The sequence below is a fragment of the Haliotis rubra genome, unplaced genomic scaffold (genome assembly GCF_003918875.1).
Source record: "Haliotis rubra isolate DU_JTF1 unplaced genomic scaffold, ASM391887v1 Scf329, whole genome shotgun sequence".
NCBI lineage: Eukaryota > Metazoa > Mollusca > Gastropoda > Lepetellida > Haliotidae > Haliotis > Haliotis rubra.
Window position 1 is genome coordinate 318185 of NW_025767001.1, and position 21538 is coordinate 339722.

At 37.6% G+C, this 21538-nt stretch overlaps 1 protein-coding gene across 2 annotated transcripts; it reads left to right on the forward strand.

Annotated features, from left to right (window-relative positions):
- Positions 1-165: 165 nt before the first annotated feature.
- Positions 166-20378, forward strand: LOC124284086 (enolase 4-like). 2 transcript variants are annotated; one of them, XM_046720141.1, is made up of 14 exons: positions 166-602; positions 1200-1244; positions 1706-1789; positions 2174-2367; positions 3284-3427; positions 5194-5205; positions 7283-7451; positions 9420-9548; positions 10126-10188; positions 14641-14805; positions 17217-17342; positions 18434-18629; positions 18784-18851; positions 19440-20378. In XM_046720141.1, the coding sequence occupies exons 1-14, from the start codon at positions 435-437 to the stop codon at positions 19674-19676; spliced, it is 1800 nt and encodes a 599-aa protein (XP_046576097.1). In that variant the 5' UTR covers positions 166-434; the 3' UTR covers positions 19677-20378. The 2 variants fall into 2 exon arrangements, with proteins under 2 accessions (XP_046576097.1, XP_046576098.1); XM_046720142.1 differs by lacking the exon at positions 5194-5205.
- Positions 20379-21538: the final 1160 nt, after the last annotated feature.

Sequence of the window (21538 nt, forward strand, 5' to 3'; positions counted from 1 at the left end):
GAGATATTCTCTTGAGGAAACATATTCATACATATTTGGCCATCATTTGTCATCTAAATGGTGTCAAAAATTCACAGACTAAAGAAAAACAACAAATTACAAACTAAATAGCATAAATATCTAATGTCGCAATGCGATATTCGTTCCCATAATTCCATTTCCCTAACAACATACCAATATGGACGCCTAAACCATCACATTGAGAACGTTACCATTTATTTCCACGAGATTTTGCTCATCATCATCCGTGCATTAGTTAATGATTCCGTATTTATCCTAACAAAGTTCACTAGGAATCAATTCATAGATGCTGTTCCATCGTATGTGCCTTAGTTAAAGTTATTTAGAGCATATCTATTTTCTAGCAGACGACGCATCTTGATTGATACTTGTTGGATACCTTCAAGGGAACGTAGCCTCATCAAAGTGACAACATGGCTTCAGCAGTTGGGCCTAAATCGAGCGCAAAAGATGCTCGAGAACTGTACGAAATGAAAGAAAGGGCAATCAAATTTTACACAGATAATGGAGTACCAAAGAAGATGGAGGAGATCCTCAACTCAATGTTTCATGACAACCCAGCAGATGTGTATGGCCATGTTGTAAGTTAGTTTGAAAATGTTTCTGACAGGTTTTAGATTTGTTTCACCAACTTTCATATGCTGCATAACAATGGGTTATTTCCAACTGACACTGAAAACTATCATACTGAATAACCTTTTAACCCAGCTATAGTTAACTCTGATTAAGCACTCATATCCCTGATTTGTGTTCTACCTTACATTTGATCCATGTTTATCACTGAAACTAATGTTTTCTTCTACATGATATGTTCACTCCATAATTCACATCTAAAAACTGGATTCCTTATCCTGCCAGGGTTGGTGGGGTAGCATAGTGATAAAGGCATTTGTTTGTCACGCTGAAGAACCGGGTTCAATTCTCCACATAGGCATAATGTGTGAAGCTCATTTCTGGTGTCCCCTGCCATGATATTGCTGGAATATTGCCAAAAGCGGCGTAAAATTAAATTCACTCACACACTAACTTTATCCTGCCTCCATGTTTGTGACATTTTGGGTCAGTCATTTATTTAAATAGTGTTTCAGTTTATTTCCTGGTGTGTTACAGTTTTTATTTAAAATGCAATAAATTGATGCTGCTGCATCTGGTTAACATTGTGTGCTTCTTTCTTACAGGCAAACTATTTTGCTGAATTTGCAAAATGCCCAGTAATCACAAAGGTAAACTTATAATTACATTGTTTATGAACATGCTAAATGAGGTGAATGAGTGCATGCTATTTGATGCCAAAGTGTGCAATATATAAGTATATTTTAATGTAATTTGTACCAGGCATATCAGAGACTAAAACAGTCCGTGCTTTGGTACTACAGTAACAAGCAATGAATATTTCTATTACAACTGCTAATGGTAATATACATATCTAATACAGACTGTACAGCAAAATCATTTAAGATGTTGCCATTAATGATTTATAAAAAGTAACATATGCTATGAATTTCAAGGTGACTGTGACATTGGCCACTATTAGAAAGTCCAGATCTTGTAACATTTATCATAGTGTAGCCAGTTCACAAAATCAACAGTAATTATTGTAGAAAGACTGATTGTGGATATAGGTTTTATCTGAGTGTTTCCCTATACATAGTAAATAAATGAAACACTGAAATTCATTATACAGGTTCAAGCACGACAAGGGTATGACAGCAAAGGACAGTCAACTGTGCAAACAGAAGTTTACTGCATGATGAAGAACCATGAAAAAGTAAGATATGCTTTTGAATCTGTGTTTTGTTTGGTTATTTTATTTTCTTCTAGTGGTTGCTATTAACTGGAATGTAAAGCACAGTTTAAATGTGACTACAGTGACTATATAGACAAATGGAATTAGGACTCCGACATTTCCATGATTTAATTGATTTGTAATATGACATTCCTTAATATCACTTCAAACTTTGAAAAAGAATTTTTAGTTCACTTGGGATTACAATCAGTCATTGTCCTAGAAAATAACCCCAATATGAGACCCTGCACCTAATTTGTTTCCTATACTCTAACAAAAAAACAAACGAAATACTCTTAAAAGATTTAAACATCTAGAATTTGGAAGTGTAGTTAATTCTCACCTATAACCCTGCCTTTCATATAGCTCATCAGTACCTGTGTTGCCCCAAGTGTGACATCACTCCTGCTGGACACTGCAAAGCCAGAGGAGAAAGACACAGAGGATTCAGAAAGACAGGCATCTGTAACAGCAGCCATCAACTACATCAACACTGACATCTGTAACAAGCTGGAGGGACTGGACCCAACACAGCAGACTGAGGCAGATGATGCTGTATAGTCAGTAGCTTTTTTATCTCAGTTACTTGTTAATTTAATTTAATTTCAGTCTTGAGATTATTAGACATATTTTAGAGAGAACATTCATTAATTTTTCATTTTGTTTTTTCATGGAGTCACTTAGGGTTGTCATCCAAAATATGACAAGCTTAGGCCAGACCAATTATATTTCTTGTTTAACAGATCCGCCAGTCGTATTTTTTCAAGAATAAGAAAAAAATAAAAATTAATTTTCCCCGCTCTAAAATAAAATTCTCATGTTTTTATTGGATAAAAATGTAAAGTTACAAAAAAAATTGTTTTTGGTTGTTTTTTGCCCCATATAAACTTCATAAATTGCCGAAAATTAACTACTTTTAGTATTTAAAAGGAAAATTACTTTGACTAGTGATTTTTAGGTTTTTTTAGTTTTTTCCCTCCTGCCTTTAGGTTTTCTGAGGACAAAAATCCGTAAAACAAGAAATAAAATTGGTCTGGCCTTAAGAGGACTCTCTTCATTTTAAACCTGTGGTAATTTAGACTTGGTTACTATAATAATTTATAGACTTGCATGTGGGGTATTGGATATATTTGTTACAGGGTCTATTTGACAGACTACATTAATTGAGACCTGTGGAGATCAGGTTAGAATTGGTCTTCAGTAACTCATGCTTGCCATAAGTGGCGACTAAGGCCCGGATCGGTTGGTCAGGCTCACTGACTTGGTTGACACATGTCATCATAACCAATTACGTTGATTGATGCTCATGCTGTTGATCACTGGATTGTCTGTTCCAGACTCAGTTATTTTCAGACCACCGCGATATAGCTGGAATATTGCTGAGTGTGGCATTAAAAAAAAAAAACCCAAAAAACATTACTAGTACAATACATTTTGATGACCATGTACAACAATGTGTAACTCAACATGTTTCAGCAACTTCATCCAGCAGATGAAGGATGAAGTGGATGCCCAGAAGGCAGCAGAAGCAGCAGCAGCAGCAGAAAATACAGAGGAGGCACCCACACAGGATTTCAATGAGTCTAACAATACTAAGAAGGCCAAATCTCCTACTGGAAAGTAAGTTTAAACAGCCAAACATTCGTTCAAGAATTACAGAGAAGGATTGTATGTGTCTTTGAATTCCACCTGAGGATGGGATGATAATACTTGTAATTTGGGACTATTGTAAGAATGACCCCTTATGAAATGTTGCGTTGGTTAATTGGGACAGATGTGATAATTGCAAGGGTAAAGTGTACCGGTAATAGTCTTAACAGGAGGGATTATTAGTCTTGATGTGTGTACTAAGAATCAAGGTAGCCTTTTACAGCTTACATAAATTGCTGGATACAGTAGTACACAATTAAATCAATGTTATTCTTACTAGAGCTGTGACGATATATCGTAGTATTGATAATCGTGATACCGCTAACAATAACTATATCGATACTTTTTTTCGTATCGTGATATGTATCGTTGACCTAAAAATTGTGAATTTTCACTAGATATTAACGGTTATGTCAAAATTTACACTGTTACTTGTTATCAAAATACGCTTTCTTAAAGAAAATAACTAAAGATAGCATATCGTGATACGCATGATGCGGCATCGTATCGAATCGTATCGTTCCAAGATATCGCGATACGTATCGTATCGTGTAATTTCTGTATCGTCACACCTCTAATTCTTACTACTATGTATCACTGAACAGTACTGTTAATCAGTAGAAAACATTAAACATTAAATAAACAAATATCATCAATGCAACTTTTATAAATGTTAAAAGAACTTTTACATTTTTAGTGAATTTAGAGTACTAGTGTCATCTTCAACTGTAGACAAAGTGTAGTACTTTATCTTTTAGTCTAGATAGCAAGAAAAGCTTTGCTGATGATAGTTAACAGTATAGACTAGACTGTCTATGGCAAAATAATTATGTAAAATTAAGAAGTGGTAGTATAACTTGTGCCAGAATACAACTTCGGGATAATATAACAAATTCGGGACAGTATAAACAAACAGGATGGCAAATGATAATTTTTGTCAGATTTATAATACATTTTCATACTTATTGTGAACAATAGCATCTATAAAGAACTGGTGACCTTCCATTGTTTTGAATACGTTATCTATGTGTTTCAAGATTCTGTGTTGTTATAACATATATTATATTTGGGATTACACTTTCTTAGTAAAGTACAGATTTTAGTACTTTTGTTGGATTGAGTCCCATCCGGGATTCGGACCCACACCCTCAGAGTCAGGCACCTAATCGCCATTACACAATGCCATTTAGAAAGTGGTCAAAGGTAACATTATGTTATATTTAGTATTACACTTTCTTAGTAAAGTACAGATTCTAGTACTTTTGCAGGGGTGGAAATAACCCATTGCCCGACGCCCGAGTCCAGTGTTTTTTTCTATCGGGCAAGCAAATTTGTATATCACACTGTACCGGTGTCCAGTTGACTTTCCAATATTAATTATGTTGTTTATTTAAAAAATCAACAAGAAAACGGCTGGTATAGTGGAAAATGATCAGGTCAAGTGATTTTACATATGCCACTGTACTGGAGTACACTAGCAATTTTAAAATTATTTCCACCCCTGTTTTGTTGGGCTTAGTCCCATCCGGGATTCGAACCAGACACTCTCAGAGTCAGGCAAGGGTCAAGTTAGGGGGTCGTCTTATCTATGAGATCATCTTATCTACAGTAATATACGATATGTTACATTTGACCACTTTCTAAATGGGTTTGTGTAATCATGTGTTGTTATAGTTTGCAATATTCTACAAGGTATTTTGCTAGGCATGTTTTACAAATAATTATCATTGTTTTAGTGAGGACCCGAAGTAAGTGGTCTTGTTGCTGTGACAACTGTCAATGCACTTTAATTCTTGTGTCATTTTATATATCACCTCATCTTAGTCATGTTGTATTAACCTTGCTTGTGTAGTGTGCTTGGATTTGAAAATCTGAATTAACAGTCTTTACATTGATCCAATCTCTGTACGTCAGACATGATCCACACTGTACATTTGACATGATGCACTCTCCATACATCTGACATGATCCAATCTTTGTACATCTAACATGACCCAATTTCTACATTTGACACAATCCACTCTGTACATTTGAAATGATGCACTCTCCTTACATCTGACATGATCCAATCTCTGTACATCTAACATGATCCAATTTCTACATTTGACATAATCCCCTCTGTACATTTGACATGATGCACTCTCCATACATTTGGCATGATCCAATCTCTGTACATCTAACATGACCCATTCTACATTTGACATAACATTTGACATGATGCATCCATACATTTGGCATACATTCTGTACATCTAACATGATCCAATTTCTACATTTGACATAATCCCCTCTGTACATATGACATGATGCACTCTCCATACATCTGGCATGATCCAATATCTGTACATCTAACATGATCCAATTTCTACATTTGACATAATCTCCACTGTACATTTGACAATGCACTTCATACATTTGGCATGATTGACATATGATCCAATTTCTACATTTGACATATCCCTCTGTACATATGACATGATGCACTCTCCTTACATCTGACATGATCCAATATCTGTACATCTAACATGATCCAATTTCTATATTTGACATAATCCCCTCTGTACATTTGACATGATGCACTCTCCATACATTTGGCATTTCCGATGTAACAATCGTAGATTGTGTGTAGTGTTAAATTTGAATGTTGACTTACTTCTGAAGCACCATGAAAATGAAAGGCTGAAAGGGCATATGAAAACTCTGAATGCACAGTAGATGACATGACCATTCTTTTCAGTATTGTGTAGAACTAGATGGAAGCATGTGTTATAACTTCATTAACAAGTCACATAATTTAATGCACAGTGAGACTGAAAGGAAGCCAGTGATGTATGGGGATGAAGTGGATAATGATATTTAAGATTCAGCACTGTGATGGGTTCAACATTGCCAATGTACTAAGATGGGATGGAATGTGTTTTATGGCTGGACGTGAATAGTTGGATGTATTGGTGCAAATGTTTATTGGTATTATCATTTAAGAAAGAAAATAAATATTGATGATTAAGGTCCACTGATGAATACGGATGGTGAGGTTTCCAGATGGATATGGAGGATGAGGTTGACAACAAGTTGTATTTTTAATGGTGAATACTTGTAGAGTTCACTGATTAATGTTTTACATGATTTGCATGCTGGTACATATCTAGTAAATGTTTTACTGTAATCTATATGTTTTTAATGGTAAAATTTCATTGAAACTAAAGTTTTTACTGTCATTTTCAAATATCAATCTTGTTTGAAGTTGAAGGAACATCCACATATAACATATAAAGGTATGGTTGCTTTTTTTTCAGGGTCGAAGTGTATGATATGTGAAACTTTCCTGAAATTGTGTATGTCAGTATTAATTTGTTCGTAGAAATATGTATCATATTCACCATTATAAGCAATTTGGGCTATTAGACAACTAAAACAGACATGAAGGGGCACTTATTGAAACAAACAAGTTAATATATTTTCAACAGTATATGGTACAAAGACTTTGGGCAACAGTTTCTTGGTGATTATCTACCTGTCTAATTTTCTGAATCTGTAACAAAAATCTGTAACATAGACTAGAAAATACAGATCGAAATAAAGAAGATTACTTACAGACTGGTTTACAAGTTGGTTGATAGAGTTTATTGGAGCAGGGAAATTCATATGGCAAATATGGTATATGTGAAATACCCCTAAATGGAATGATTGTTTGATGTTATGTTATTTGGTGAAGAATTTACCACTTGAGAGGATGATGACTTGAGAGTGAAGTACACATGACGTATTCCAATAAATCTACATCACTCTTACATCGCTCACATAAGTATTATTCATATTTCTTCAGAGGCAAAGGCAAAGCCAGTCAGATAATTATCATCCCTGATGAAGCACGGGAACAGTTTGTGGAAGGCAGCTGTCTTGTGAGCGCTGTCAGTCAGGCAGTATGTACAACTGGAGCTTCCATCAAGGACGTCCCTCTCTACCGCTATATTGCCGATCTCAAACACAAAGAAGTAAGCACAGATATTGTTTACAGATTATGTTTGTTTGTTGTTCAAGGTGTTGAATGCTGCTCTCAAAATTTTTCCTGATAAAAGCAGGAAATGATCAAGTGCGGACCAGTGAGTGATATTGTGAGCAATGACCCTTGCTGTCATGGTACAATGACATGCAAGCATCCAAGTCACTGAGACTGACTACCAGGGGTGGAAATAACCCATTGCCCATCGCCCGAGTCCAGTGTTTTTTTCTGCCGGGCAAGCAAATTTGATCACACTGTACCTGTGTCCAGTTGACTTTCAATATTTATTAGGTTTATTTTTATTAAAAACAAGAAATTGCTGCGGTATAGTGGCATAAAATTATCAGGGCAAGTGATTTTACTCACTGTGACATTACACTAGCAATTTTAAAGTTCTTTCCACCCCTGACTACCCAACCCATCTGATCACCTCTTACGACTTGTGTAGGTTACTGGTTACCAATGTTATCCAAGAATCCTCACTGGAGAGATTACCATTATGTTTTGAATAACAAATTAATTATGTGCATGCAGGTTATCACTATATATGATCATGACAGGTAGATACTGACAACTTTCTGTTCTGTATCAAAAGTGATGTTCAGATAGGAACCAGTCAAGTTAACCATACATTCAGGCTCAAATATCAGCTGATATCATTAGATGCATGTGTCACTACATGTACACTAGTGGTGTTCCGATTAATTGAAATAATAGAATGGTCGCAGTGACCGAACGACCAAGCAATCGATCACATTTTCTCATAATCGAACACAAACGATTTTGGAACTGCTGTTTTAGTCTTTGAAACACTTTTGACGATGGAACATATCTTCGAAGTTGTCGGGGCCTGCAAACTTGTTTAATTCTGAGAAAACTCACTTCACTAACTGAAAAGTCATGACTGAATATTTCTTGAAGACGCAAGGAAGTTTATGTTGATGATATATTACTCATCACTTTAAAGTATCAAGTTGCATCATCTTATACCTACCTGCAATAACAACCTGGATAGGAAAATCTGAAAAATGATGCTAACCAATTTTTTTCGATGATTGTTCGTTGGTAATGAAGCAATCATCAATTGTGAGATTTCAACCAATTCCCAACACTAATGTACACTATTTGATTATCTGACTGATCCTGTACTGTTATTATGTAATTGACACAATTAACAAACTTTCTGTTAGATCTTTACATGTTTGTAAGATTTTTCAAGGTGTTTCATGGTGTGTATTTTTGCATGAACTCAAAAATAAATAGGCCACACTCAATAATGGACATCTGTTTCCTGATTGGCTGAAAAGATAATGGAAGGGATTTGTTTTTCAATTCTGTGGTAAACAATGTCATGGATTGTTGTTGATGATTGCAAAATCAATCAGTTAACATATTGTTGACTTTGGTTTGTGACACTTATTAATATGTCGTGTATGTAATTTATGTACCCACCAATGCAAGAAAAATATTTGAAGTCAGTTCTCAAATATGAAGGTTTCCATTCAGTGAAAAAAAATTCAATGTGACATTAAGATCTTTTTTGTACCTGTTGTAGTGGAAACAATGTCATTTGCAGGGAGGAGGCAATAAACATCACTTTGTCTTTATAGTGAGTGAATGAGTTTAGTTTTACTCCGCACTTGGCAGTATTCCAGCTATATGGCGGCGGTCTGTAATTAATCTAGTCTGGACCAGAAAATCCAGTGATCAAAAGCATGAGCATCAATATATGCTAATTGGGATACGATGACATGTGTCAACCAAGTCAGCGAGCTTGACCACCCGATCCCGTTAGTGGCCTTTTACGATAAGCATGGGTTGCTGAAGATCAATTCTAACCCAGATCTACATGGGTCATGTGTATACAGACTGACCACATGAGGTGTATGTTTTTCACAAAAGTTTGACTGACCAGACAGAGTGCTAGGTGTTTCATGGGTAAGGTTTTATTTTTCTACAGATGCCCAACACACTACAGCTTCCATTGCCAATGGTGACCATCATACAGAGTGGGAAAGGAGCTGCAGGAAAAATGAACTGTATCAAGGAGTACATGGTCATCCCCAAACCTGGTGTCCCTCTCCGAGAGGTCAGTATGTGGGAAGTTTACATGGAAAGGATACTGACTTCTCATCTTGCCAAAGCTGACATCATCAATTTGTAATCATTTGTTGCTGCTGTTGTCACAGAAATAGCTAATACAGTGTTAATGTATCCTAGTCTCTACTCAAGATACTGCAGGGCAAACCCTGATTAATTTACTCAAGTTAGTCTGGAATCTTGTTCATAGGGTGTCATTGTATATATCAGATTTTTTTTCATTGTTACACGTTTTACAAAATTAAGAATGAAAGGCATTCTATTCTTTGCTTGCCTTAACCCTAATCTGAAAAATACTATGAAAACATCAAGGATTCAACCATTATTTTTATCACTACCTTAAGTCAAGTGCCCAGTTTAATACCTGTAAAGTATAGTGTATCAGAAATATAGCACAGAGGATCCATACTACCCACAAATGGATCTTTTTGTGGTTTTGTTAGAGGTAACTGGCAACCTGAAACACTATAACTCAAGAAAGGGAAGGATAATTGACTTCACATCTCCATCAACTTGTTTCACTTTCATTGTTTTTTAAGTTTATTACCCTCTCTTTTTGTTGACAGAGCATAAACAACATCCTGGGAATCTACAACCATGTCAGTAAAGCACTGTCTGTCAAAGGAGGGGTGAGTTTCTCTAAAACCATGTCAGTAAAGCACTGTTTGTTCAGTAGGGGTGAGTTTATCTACAACCATGTCAGTAAAGCACTGTCTGTTAAAGCACGGGTGAGTTTCTCTACAGCCATGTCAGTAAAGCACTGTCTGTTAAAGGAGGGGTGAGTTTGTCTATTTCCATGTCAGTAAAGCACTGTCTGTTAAAGGAGGGGTGAATTTCTCTACAACCATGTCAGTAAAGCACTGTTTGTTCAATAGGGGTGAGTTTCTCTACAACCATGTCAGTAAAGCACTGTCTGTTAAAGCTGAGATGAGTTCCTCTACGGCCATGTCAGTAAAGCACTGTCTGTCAAAGGAAGGGTGAGTTTGTCTATATCCATGTCAGTAAAGCACTGTCTGTTAAAGGAGGGATGAGTTTCTCTACAACCATGTCAGTAAAGCACTGTTTGTTCAATAGGGGTGAGTTTCTCTACAACCAAGTCAGTAAAGCACTGTCTGTTAAAGCTGAGATGAGTTCCTCTACGGCCATGTCAGTAAAGCACTGTCTGTTAAAAGAGGGGTGAGTTTCTCTACTACCATGTCAGTAAAGCACTGTTTGTTCAGTAGGGGTGAGTTTCTCTACAACAAGTCAGTAAAGCACTGTCTGTTAAAGGAAGAGGGGTGAGTTTCTCTACAGCCATGTCAGTAAAGCACTGTCTGTTAAAGGAGGGGTGAGTTTGTCTACTTCCATGTCAGTAAAGCACTGTCTGTTAAAGGAGGGGTGAGTTTCTCTACAACCATGTCAGTAAAGCACTGTCTGTCAAAGGAAAGGGTGAGTTTCTCTACTACCATGTCAGTAAAGCACTGTTTGTTCAGTAGGGGTGAGTTTCTCTACAACAAGTCAGTAAAGCACTGTCTGTTAAAGGAAGAGGGGTGAGTTTCTCTACAGCCATGTCAGTAAAGCACTGTCTGTTAAAGGAAGAGGGGTGAGTTTCTCTACAACCATGTCAGTAAAGCACTGTCTGTCAAAGGAAAGGGTGAGTTTCTCTACTACCATGTCAGTAAAGCACTGTTTGTTCAGTAGGGGTGAGTTTCTCTACAACAAGTCAGTAAAGCACTGTCTGTTAAAGGAAGAGGGGTGAGTTTCTCTACAGCCATGTCAGTAAAGCACTGTCTGTTAAAGGAAGAGGGGTGAGTTTCTCTACAACCATGCCAGTAAAGCACTGTCTGTCAAAGGAAAGGGTGAGTTTGTCTACTTCCATGTCAGTAAAGCACTGTCTGTCAAAGGAAGGATGAGTTTCTCTACAACCATGTCAGTAAAGCACTGTCTGTCAAAGGAAGGGTGAGTTTCTCTACAACCATGTCAGTAAAGCACTGTCTGTTAAAGGAGGGGTGAGTTTGTCTATATCCATGTCAGTAAAGCACTGTCTGTTAAAGGAGGGGTGAGTTTGTCTATTTCCATGTCAGTAAAGCACTGTCTGTTAAAGGAGGGGTGAGTTTCTCTACAACCATGTCAGTAAAGCACTGTCTGTCAAAGGAAGGGTGAGTTTGTCTACTTCCATGTCAGTAAGGCACTGTCTGTCAAAGGAAGGATGAGTTTCTCTACAACCATGTCAGTAAAGCACTGTCTGTCAAAGGAAGGGGTGAGTTTGTCTACATCCATGTCAGTAAAGCACTGTCTGTTAAAGGAGGGGTGAGTTTGTTTATATCCATGTCAGTAAAGCACTGTCTGTTAAAGGAGGGGTGAGTTTGTCTATATCCATGTCAGTAAAGCACTGTCTGTTAAAGGAGGGGTGAGTTTGTCTATTTCCATGTCAGTAAAGCACTGTCTGTTAAAGGAGGGGTGAGTTTCTCTACAACCATGTCAGTAAAGCACTGTCTGTCAAAGGAAGGGTGAGTTTGTCTACTTCCATGTCAGTAAGGCACTGTGATTGAGTGCAGTGACGAGCGACCAAGCAATCGATCACACATTTTCTCATAATCAAACACAAGCGATTTTGGAACTGCTGTTTTAGTCTTTGAAACCTTGATGATGGAACATATCTTCGAGAAGTTGTTGGGGCCTGCAAACTTGTTTAATTCTTAGAAAACTCACTTCACTAACTGAAAAGTCATGACTGAATATTTCTTGAAGACTCAGGAAGTTTATGGTCTTGATATATTAGTCATCATTTTACAGTAGCAAGTTGCATCATGTTATACATATCTGCAATAACAACCTGGATAGGAAAATCTGAAAAATGGCGCTAACCAATTTTTTTCGATGATTGTTCGTTGGTAATGAAGCAATCATTAATTGTGAGATTTCAACCAATTCCCAACACTAGTTTTATTTTTCTACAGATGCCCAACACACTACAGCTTCCGTTGCCAATGGTGACCATCATACAGAGTGGGAAAGGAGCTGCAGGAAAAATGAACTGTATCAAGGAGTACATGGTCATCCCCAAGCCTGGTGTCCCTCTCCGAGGTCAGTATGTGGGAAGTTTACATGGAAAGGATACTGACCTGTCATCATGCCAAAGCTGACATCATCAATTTGTAATCATTTGTAGCTGGTGTTGTCACAGACATAGCTAATACAGTGTTAATGTATCCTAGTCTCTACTCAAGATACTGCAGGGCAAACCCTAATTAATTTACTCAAGTTAGTCTGGAATCTTGTTGATAGGGTGTCATTGTATATATCAGATTTTTTTTCATTGTTACACGTTTTACAAAATTAAGAATGAAAGGCATTCTATTCTTTGCTTGCCTTAACCCTAATCTGAAAAATGTGCCAGGGGGCTCCCAGACTCTTATACTATGAAAACAACATCAAGGATTCAACCATTATTTTTATCACTACCTTTATCAAGTGCCCAGTTTAATACCTGTAAAGTATAGTGTATCAGAAATATAGCACAGAGGATCCATACTACCCACAAATGGATCTTTTTGTGGTTTTGTTAGAGGTAACTGGCAACCTAAAGCACTATAACTCAGGAAAGGGAAGGATAATTGACTTCACATCTCCATCAACTTGTTTCACTTTCATTGTTTTTTAAGTTTATTACCCTCTCTTTTTGTTGACAGAGCATAAACAACATCCTGGGAATCTACAACCATGTCAGTAAAGCACTGTCTGTCAAAGGAGGGGTGAGTTTCTCTACAACCATGTCAGTAAAGCACTGTTTGTTCAATAGGGTGAGTTTCTCTACAACCATGTCAGTAAAGCACTGTCTGTTAAAGGAGGGGTGAGTTTGTCTATATCCATGTCAGTAAAGCACTGTCTGTTAAAGGAGGGGTGAGTTTCTCTACATCCATGTCAGTAAAGCACTGTCTGTTAAAGGAGGGGTGAGTTTGTCTATATCCATGTCAGTAAAGAACTGTTAAAGGAGGGGTGAATTTCTCTACAGCTATGTCAGTAAAGCACTGTCTGTTAAAGGAGGGGTGAGTTTGTCTATATCCATGTCAGTAAAGCACTGTCTGTTAAAGGAAGGGTGAGTTTCTCTACAGCCATGCCAGTAAAGTACTGTCTGTTAAAGGAGGGGTGAGTTTGTCTATATCCATGTCTTTTAAGAACTCTGTTAAAGGAGGGTGAGTTTCTCTACAGCTATGTCAGTAAAGCACTGTCTGTTAAAGGAGGGTGAGTTTGTCTATATCCATGTCAGTAAAAGCACTGTCTGTTAAAGGATGGGTGAGTTTTCTCTACTTCCATGTCAGTAGAGGCTGTCTGTTAAAGGCAGTGAGTTTCTCTACGCCATGTCAGTAAAGCACTGTCTGTTAAAGGAGGGGTGAGTTTCTCTACCTCCATGTCAGTAAAGCACTGTCTGTTAAAGGGAGGGTGAGTTTCTACAACCATGTCAGTAAAGCACTGTCTGTTAAAGGAGGGGTGAGTTTGTCTACATCCATGTCAGTAAAGCACTGTCTGTTAAAGGAGGGGTGAGTTTCTCTACAACCATGTCAGTAAAGCACTGTCTGTTAAAGGAGGGGTGAGTTTCTCTACATCCATGTCAGTAAAGCACTGTCTGTTAAAGGAGGGGTGAATTTCTCTACAACCATGTCAGTAAAGAACTGTCTGTTAAAGGAAGGGGGAGTTTCTTTACAACCACATCAGTAAAGCATTGTCTGTAAAGCTCTATCTGTCAAAGGAGGGTGAGTTTTTCTACATACATGACAGTAAAGCACCCAATCTGAAATGATACCAGGGTATAATGATAAGGTGAGATACAGCAATAAGTTAGTCAATGTAAGAATAAAACCAAGAATATATCACCAGAGAAAATATTAATGTGATTATCTTGTTAGTAACAGATTTTGGTTGCTTAAGAACTGTCCTCAGTACTTTTGTTGTTTTTGTGTTTCCTGAGGTATGAAAGTAAATATTTATTTAACTGTGCATATCCACATCAGGCGAACAATGAAGCACATGGCATCACTTGCAGTTTATTTATGTTAATATTCTCAGAATATTAAATGTATCCGGTATGCTTTTGTTTGCAGTTAACTGCAAGAAATGTTAATGACATCGGTGCCCTCTGCCCTGTGTTTGACAAGCCTGAGCAGGGCCTGGACCTGATCCAGGAAGCCATGACTGCCCTGTCTCTCACCCCAGGGGAGGATGTCAGCATTGCCATCAACATAGCAGCTCACGAGATGTTCGACTTTGTGAGTTGATTGTCACATCTTCATGTATTCCAACTAAAATTTGTATGGATAGAATACTTACTAACACATCATCTTAACATATGTCCATGATATTTCTTATTTGTTCGGTTTATCGTTGAGTGTTTTGACATGTTTAACATCCTCATCAGATCTGCAGAAGTTCTGTAAGTGTGGCACAGTAGGTAAGGAAACTGAGATAGAATGATTTTTAAGGCTTTCTGTCAGTTAAGTTTGTTTTAAGAGGACATGTCTGTCTTTCACACAGAGTGCTTCTGTTCTAGCCAGGCAAGCGGTGTAGTCAGGAGGTAATATGAGTCATTAGATCGTGCTGTGATGAATATACTATATACATACTCAGTGATTACACAAGGTTTTTGTGTTTGTTTCCAGACTTTAGGGGAGAATGTTTAGAAGTCATGCATGTACGTATGTACATGAATGGAAAACATGTGAAGTCTTAAGAGTGACTTGCTAATTGTTGATTGTCAATGAAAAGATATTATGAATATCAATTTGAAAGATATTTTGTCCTTATCTTACTTCCTCCTTTGAATTGTTCCTGGAGAGATATAATTAGACCAAATCATATCTTTAACCACAAATATGTGATGATATATTCAAGAGAAATATTAAAGATATTTTCATGTTATTCATATTCAAGGTTGGCTCACAGGTATGTCATAGTAGGTGACTCAATGGATGTATCTGCTTGTCATGCCCTGAATGACTTTACTGATAGCACGTCAGTATCCCTATTGTGGCAAAACGATTCTCACCACATCAGTCACTGGTTTGTCTGGTCTAGATTTGATTATTTGCTTATCACAGTCAATAGCTGAAATATTGCTGAACTCATTAAACAAAACACAAAAATTTACATAGGTCATCATGGCTTTGTTAAGGCCTGGTCGATCACAGCATTTAGTTGTTCATGGTCAAATTGTTGGTATAAACTATTATTTGTGTTGTGTACGGACACAGCCTGAAGATGAAGACAGTGTAAGTTGGGTAATGTCAGTCTGTATGCTTGTTGTCCACATTATCGGATGCATGTAACCAACTCATTGCGCACGGGGCTACAGGTATGCAAGTCTACACTAGTGTGTGGTAGAGTAGATGATATATCTAGCATATATATACATGTATTATCAAGATCCTTTTTGTACTGTTTGCGCTGAATGAACTTTCACTCAGGAATGTGTTTAGTCATCTTCATTCACACAAATGCAAATTCCAAATAGTACATTCAAGCTTTTGTAGACTGCCTGATGTTCATCTTGGAAATATCTTAATATCACTTCCAAATATGATTGATAAATTGTGTTAAGGAAGCTTGAGTAGATAAATTGTGTTTAGACTACCAAATTGAGTAGAAAAGTTACCAAATCAGGTATGAAGGTGTGAGTATCAGGGCTCCAGATAAGATGCATATCTGCATAAAATACCCATGGATAATTCAGATATACACATGAAAGGTCAAATCAATGAGTGAAAGATACACATAACTTCCTCAGAATACGAGTCAGATATTTTTTACATGCATGAACCAAACCTGTCAAAATATTGTTAGCAAGGAAAAAGTTAGTGTCTGATATTATCAACGATTAAATTGACAATGTAGCTAAAGTCTGTATTAAGAATAAGCACGATGGGAATAGTGTCAAACGATTTCTGGTTGTGTCTCTGTGAAAGCATTAAAGCAGTGTATGAAATAAGGCCGGTCCGACCGCCCGAGACGGGCTAGATTTCAGACGGACAGTCTAGGTTTACAGTTAGCCAGGCTGATGGTCTGGTAAAAAATTTAGATGTTGTATACATCTGAGTCATATCTTGGTGTCTGGTCTGGTTATATAAATCCATTTTGGACTGATAACATTTTGAAGTTAACAGCCCTGATGTCTGGTTGGGGTTTTGGCTTATTTCATACACTGAATAAAGCCATGCAACCTGTGAAACACTCCTTTTATTCCCATTTGGTATTTTGCACCTGAGTCAAAATAATTATCTGGAGCCCTTGAGTATATTCCTGTGTGCATGTGTAGGTAGAAGGACAGTACAGCATCATGTGGAGGTTAGTTGTAGTGTACCTAAAAATACAGATTCAGCATGAACTCAACATTGATACAAGCTGCATCATTATGCTGTATTTTTAGTGAAATGCTGCAAAGTAAATTTATTACAGCTATTTGAAAATACTGGGAATAGTGTTGGTGAATAAATAATTGGCTTGAATGAACATGTGACATTGAATAACACATCCGAAAGTGAAATGTAACTCACAGTCTCACAACTGATGATTGCGTATGTGGAGGGTCATCAATAAGTCATCAGTCATTATGAACCTATATTAGGCCATAATAAATTATGAGTTTCATCAGGAGATATTTTTTTCATGTATTTTGATTGTCCAGGACAAGGGCAAGTATGAGGTTGTGACCGGTCAGCAGAAGACCTCTGAGGATTATGTGGAGTTTTTGGTGGAACTACTTGGACGCTACCCTGCCATCAACGCTGTCATTGACCCACTCAGGAAACAGGTAACATTAATAGTCAACTACTGTAAATAAACCTAAAATCAAACAGAATCAACACTCAATGCAGTCTGTTTGTGATTGAGCCACTATTTGTACAGCGAATTTGAATATTTATTTCCTTGTCTAAATCTTTTATTAACAACCGGTAATATAATAGTCTGTGGCTTTTATGAATAAAGGGGTGAAAGTTTGTGTTTGTGAGAAGTGTATAGCGTATGATAGAGCATAAAGCAAATATTTGTTATAATTGATTATTTTGTAGTCGCAGTTTTCCTGTTTCTAAACATAAAATGAGCGACCAGCAGTATACACAGTTACTGTTTGTTGCTGTGAGGAGACTAAATTATGTATATAGTGCTGTTTGTGTACAACATTAACTGTCGGTGCTACTGGACCTGTAGGTATATATCTGGTAGCCATACTGTGGATGTCTGTATCTGCTAGTTTGTACTTGTCCCACTATAAATTTATCTAGATTAGTTCACAGTCTGATACTCAGCCCCATGTCTCACATTTCATTTTACAGTTATGACTTTGTGGAAATGACTTTCATCAACAGCAAGCCCAATACTAGAGAGGAATATTAGTGATTGCTTAGTTTAACATGATTGAAAGCAGTGTTATTATTTTAAACAGTATTAAAATACTTCTGAACTTAGTCATGTTGAAATCAATTCATCGGTTCTGAAGGGATACATCTTTGCATGAAAATCCAAAAACATTTCATAGTCTGCTGCATCAGGTAAACTTCCTTATCAGTCAGTAAGTTTCATCGCTGACATCTGATTGGCTCCAGATCCCATGCATCCTTCATTTAGATTGGGCAGTCAGTATCTGCTGTGGGTTCACTTAAACAGATCACCCTCGGAGGTGTCAGATCATGAGGCGAAGAGGTGTTGTATTGAGGCAAAAGATCTGGTTTTAATGAGATTGAATTGTATTGACAAGACTTAGTGACCCTTACACATCATGAAATGAGCTGTCATCATCAGAGAGCCACCGTGTTAAAAGGTGATATCCTATATAGTGTTGGCCTGTTTCTTAAGAAGGAACTTCAACATGAACAGCTGATCTCATTTCTTGCCTCTGTCCAGGATCGTGAGCAGTGGATGCGACTGTGTGACCGTATCTCCGTGGCTGGGTACATCATTGGGGACTACGGCTACCACCGCCCAGGTCTACTGAAGCACGAGGAACTGGATGAGGACTACCAGACCAGTGGAATCATCCTCAGATGGGAACAGATGAACACGTTGTCAGATGTCATTGCCGTGGCCAACAAGATGGAGGGTGAGATGACACTTGTGCAGTATAGGACACGATGGAAATATAGACAAATCCATGACAAATCAAACCGTTTTCCATTCATTTCCACAATTTGTTAAATAACAGTGTGTAGATGCAACTACAGAAGCTTTATGTATTGTATTGTATTGTTTTTCAGAAGCCCAGAATCAGATCGTTGTGACAGCTGGTCCCGGGGAAGCAAGCCAGGACATCCTTGCTGACTTGGTAGGCAAATCTTGTATACACCACATCATTGTCAATCAGTCTACAGGGCATTCAAACACACCACATGGCATTCAACCAGAGTACTTGACATTGCTCAAGACAGTTTGCCATCTTTGATCAGGTTCCTGAGATGAAGGGCAGCTCTGTTGCCATTACAAGTTTGAGTAAAGCCCCAGTTACCTTTGCTTGTCTTTGATTTTGTTGATTGTGTGGCATTGTACCCTGGCAGAGTTCATATTAAGCACTTTATCCTTCAGAATTCTTCTGTATTCCATTATCACAAATATCTGTGAAGCAGATAGGTGGCCTTGTAGATAAAACATGGGCTTATGATTCGATCCCCACATGGGTACAGTGAGTGAAGCCCACTTTTGGTGCCCCCTGCTAGAATATTGCTGGAACATGGTACAGGTGGTGTCAGACCATACTAATCAAAATATGTTATATAATCCCGGAGCTGGAAGGGAGATTAGACTTTATCATATTAGTGTGGATAACATAAAATTTGTTTCCTGGAGAGAAAGCTTTGTTGTACATTTAAAGGATGAATACGATTTGATGATTTTCTGATTACTTTCACTTCTTCAGGCTGTGGGTCTTAATGCTCGTTTCCTGAAGCTTGGAGCACCTTGTCGTGGGGAAAGGATATCGAAGTTGAACCGTCTGCTGCAGATAGAGGCAGAGCTAGAGGAGCAAGGCATGCTGGGATATCACGACGCTCATCTGTACCCTCGTATCGAGCTACCCCCTCCACCTGTCGCCACAGAGACAGAAGCTGAAGACAGTTCTCCGTCACCAGCCAAGAAGGAAACGAAAAAGAAGTGAGGCGATGGCAGCAGTGAAGGATGTTCACGTGATGTTTGACAGTATTAGGATGATGTTTGCCTGGTAACTAGCTGTTCTAGATGCTTGATCTAGACCTTCATGCTAGTGAATTATGTAAATATCAAGAGGTTCACTAACACCTAGGATGACTCATCGAGCGCAATGATTGAGAAGACTGTCAAAGTACTAGTGCCAAGTGATATGGACCACTTCTTCCAGGACATCTCTGGTCTTACAGTTGATATTCGCCAGATTCAGGGAAACCAAGGGAACATGTAATCAGTTTTGTTACAACTGATATCTTCTTACATAAAAGATGTAAATATTGATTTTCCAAAGAATTGACTTCTGTTCCTTCTTCTACTTGTCATATATTTATCCCTCTTTGTTTAACCTGAGCTGATTGTACATCTAACCATTTTTCACTTGTCTGTGTCATGAATTTTGTGTTATATGTAGTTGAAGATGCTTTCTGATTTCAATGGGGCAAGCCTGACCCTACAATGTCTAACAAACTAGACATCATTATACTAGTGTATGAAATTGCTATGGTGTGGAACACTGTGTAAAAAGGATATATACACTCGCCGTATAACCTTGATTCGTGGATATAAGGAAAGTGCGGTGAAATTCATATTTTAAATGCATGATTTCATTTTGTAATCGCACTGATTATTTTATTCATTGATTCAGCAAATTGAAAATGCCTAATATTCCACTCGTGAATCAAACGTTTGTTTACGGAAGCCATTTGCAATCATCACCCTTTCATGTGCCCACAAAATGTGACGTCACCTTGTTTCGTGGATTACGTAGTCGGTTACTTTATACCACTATGTACGACATCCCACTGCAGTAAGTTATGACACCAAGGAAAGCAGACAACGAGAAGTGAGAAGGTTGGAGCTAACGGTATCTTTTTTACTTGACATTTTGTAAAAATAAAATTTGGCAATGGTGGTATTAGTGATCTGGGGCTATTTATCTCAATGCTGGACAATTATATTTAGTGTACTTGCGTGTAATGCAGAGATTCGGAACTTTTTTTTCAGCGAGGAGTGGCATTGTATGTACATCAAAAGTACCGCTTCGTGACGTCAGTCGAGACTTAGTTTAAGAGCTAGCATGATAATTTCCGCGATCCACGAATCAAGGTTATCCACGAATTTAGGTTACGGTTCTGTATTTCTCAAGGCAAGTGTCACATCACCCAATTATAGGCTGTGACAGATTAACTATAGGTCATACGAGTGAGCAAGGGAGTTTAGTTTAACACAGCCATGAACAGTATTGCATTTACTTTACAGGTAAGTGTAGGAGGAAGGCCAAAGTGATGTTGGTCTTTGATGTTAACCATGCACACATGTATAGTGCTGACCAACCTAGAAACATCTTCAGGGCAAATATTGTCATATGAAAACTTCTGTGTTCCCTAACTTCTTTTGAGTAGAATATATGAATCAACGTTCTGTACATAACAATTTGTCTGTACAGATGTGTACATATTGAAATAAAATACTTTCATAAACGTTTAGTGTTTGAATGTGTTGACTGTCTGATATGGCATACCAACAACAAAAAATAAAGATAACAGCAGCTATCACTGCTAATAGGACTAAACCCAAGAAATATTTCTTCTACAAGCCACAAAGTTCTGTAACAGCACCTTCAGAAGCAGCAGGATATGGACACACAGATGCACACCAAATTAAGTATAAAGCATACTAATATGTTCATGTCTGTTGACAAAAGATTGCCATACTGAAAAACTGTGGAATTAAGCTTCCAAAAATAAGTGTCCAAAAACAAGTGTGCACTTTTAAAAATTATAAATCTGTACAAATGATGAAATTACAAACGCA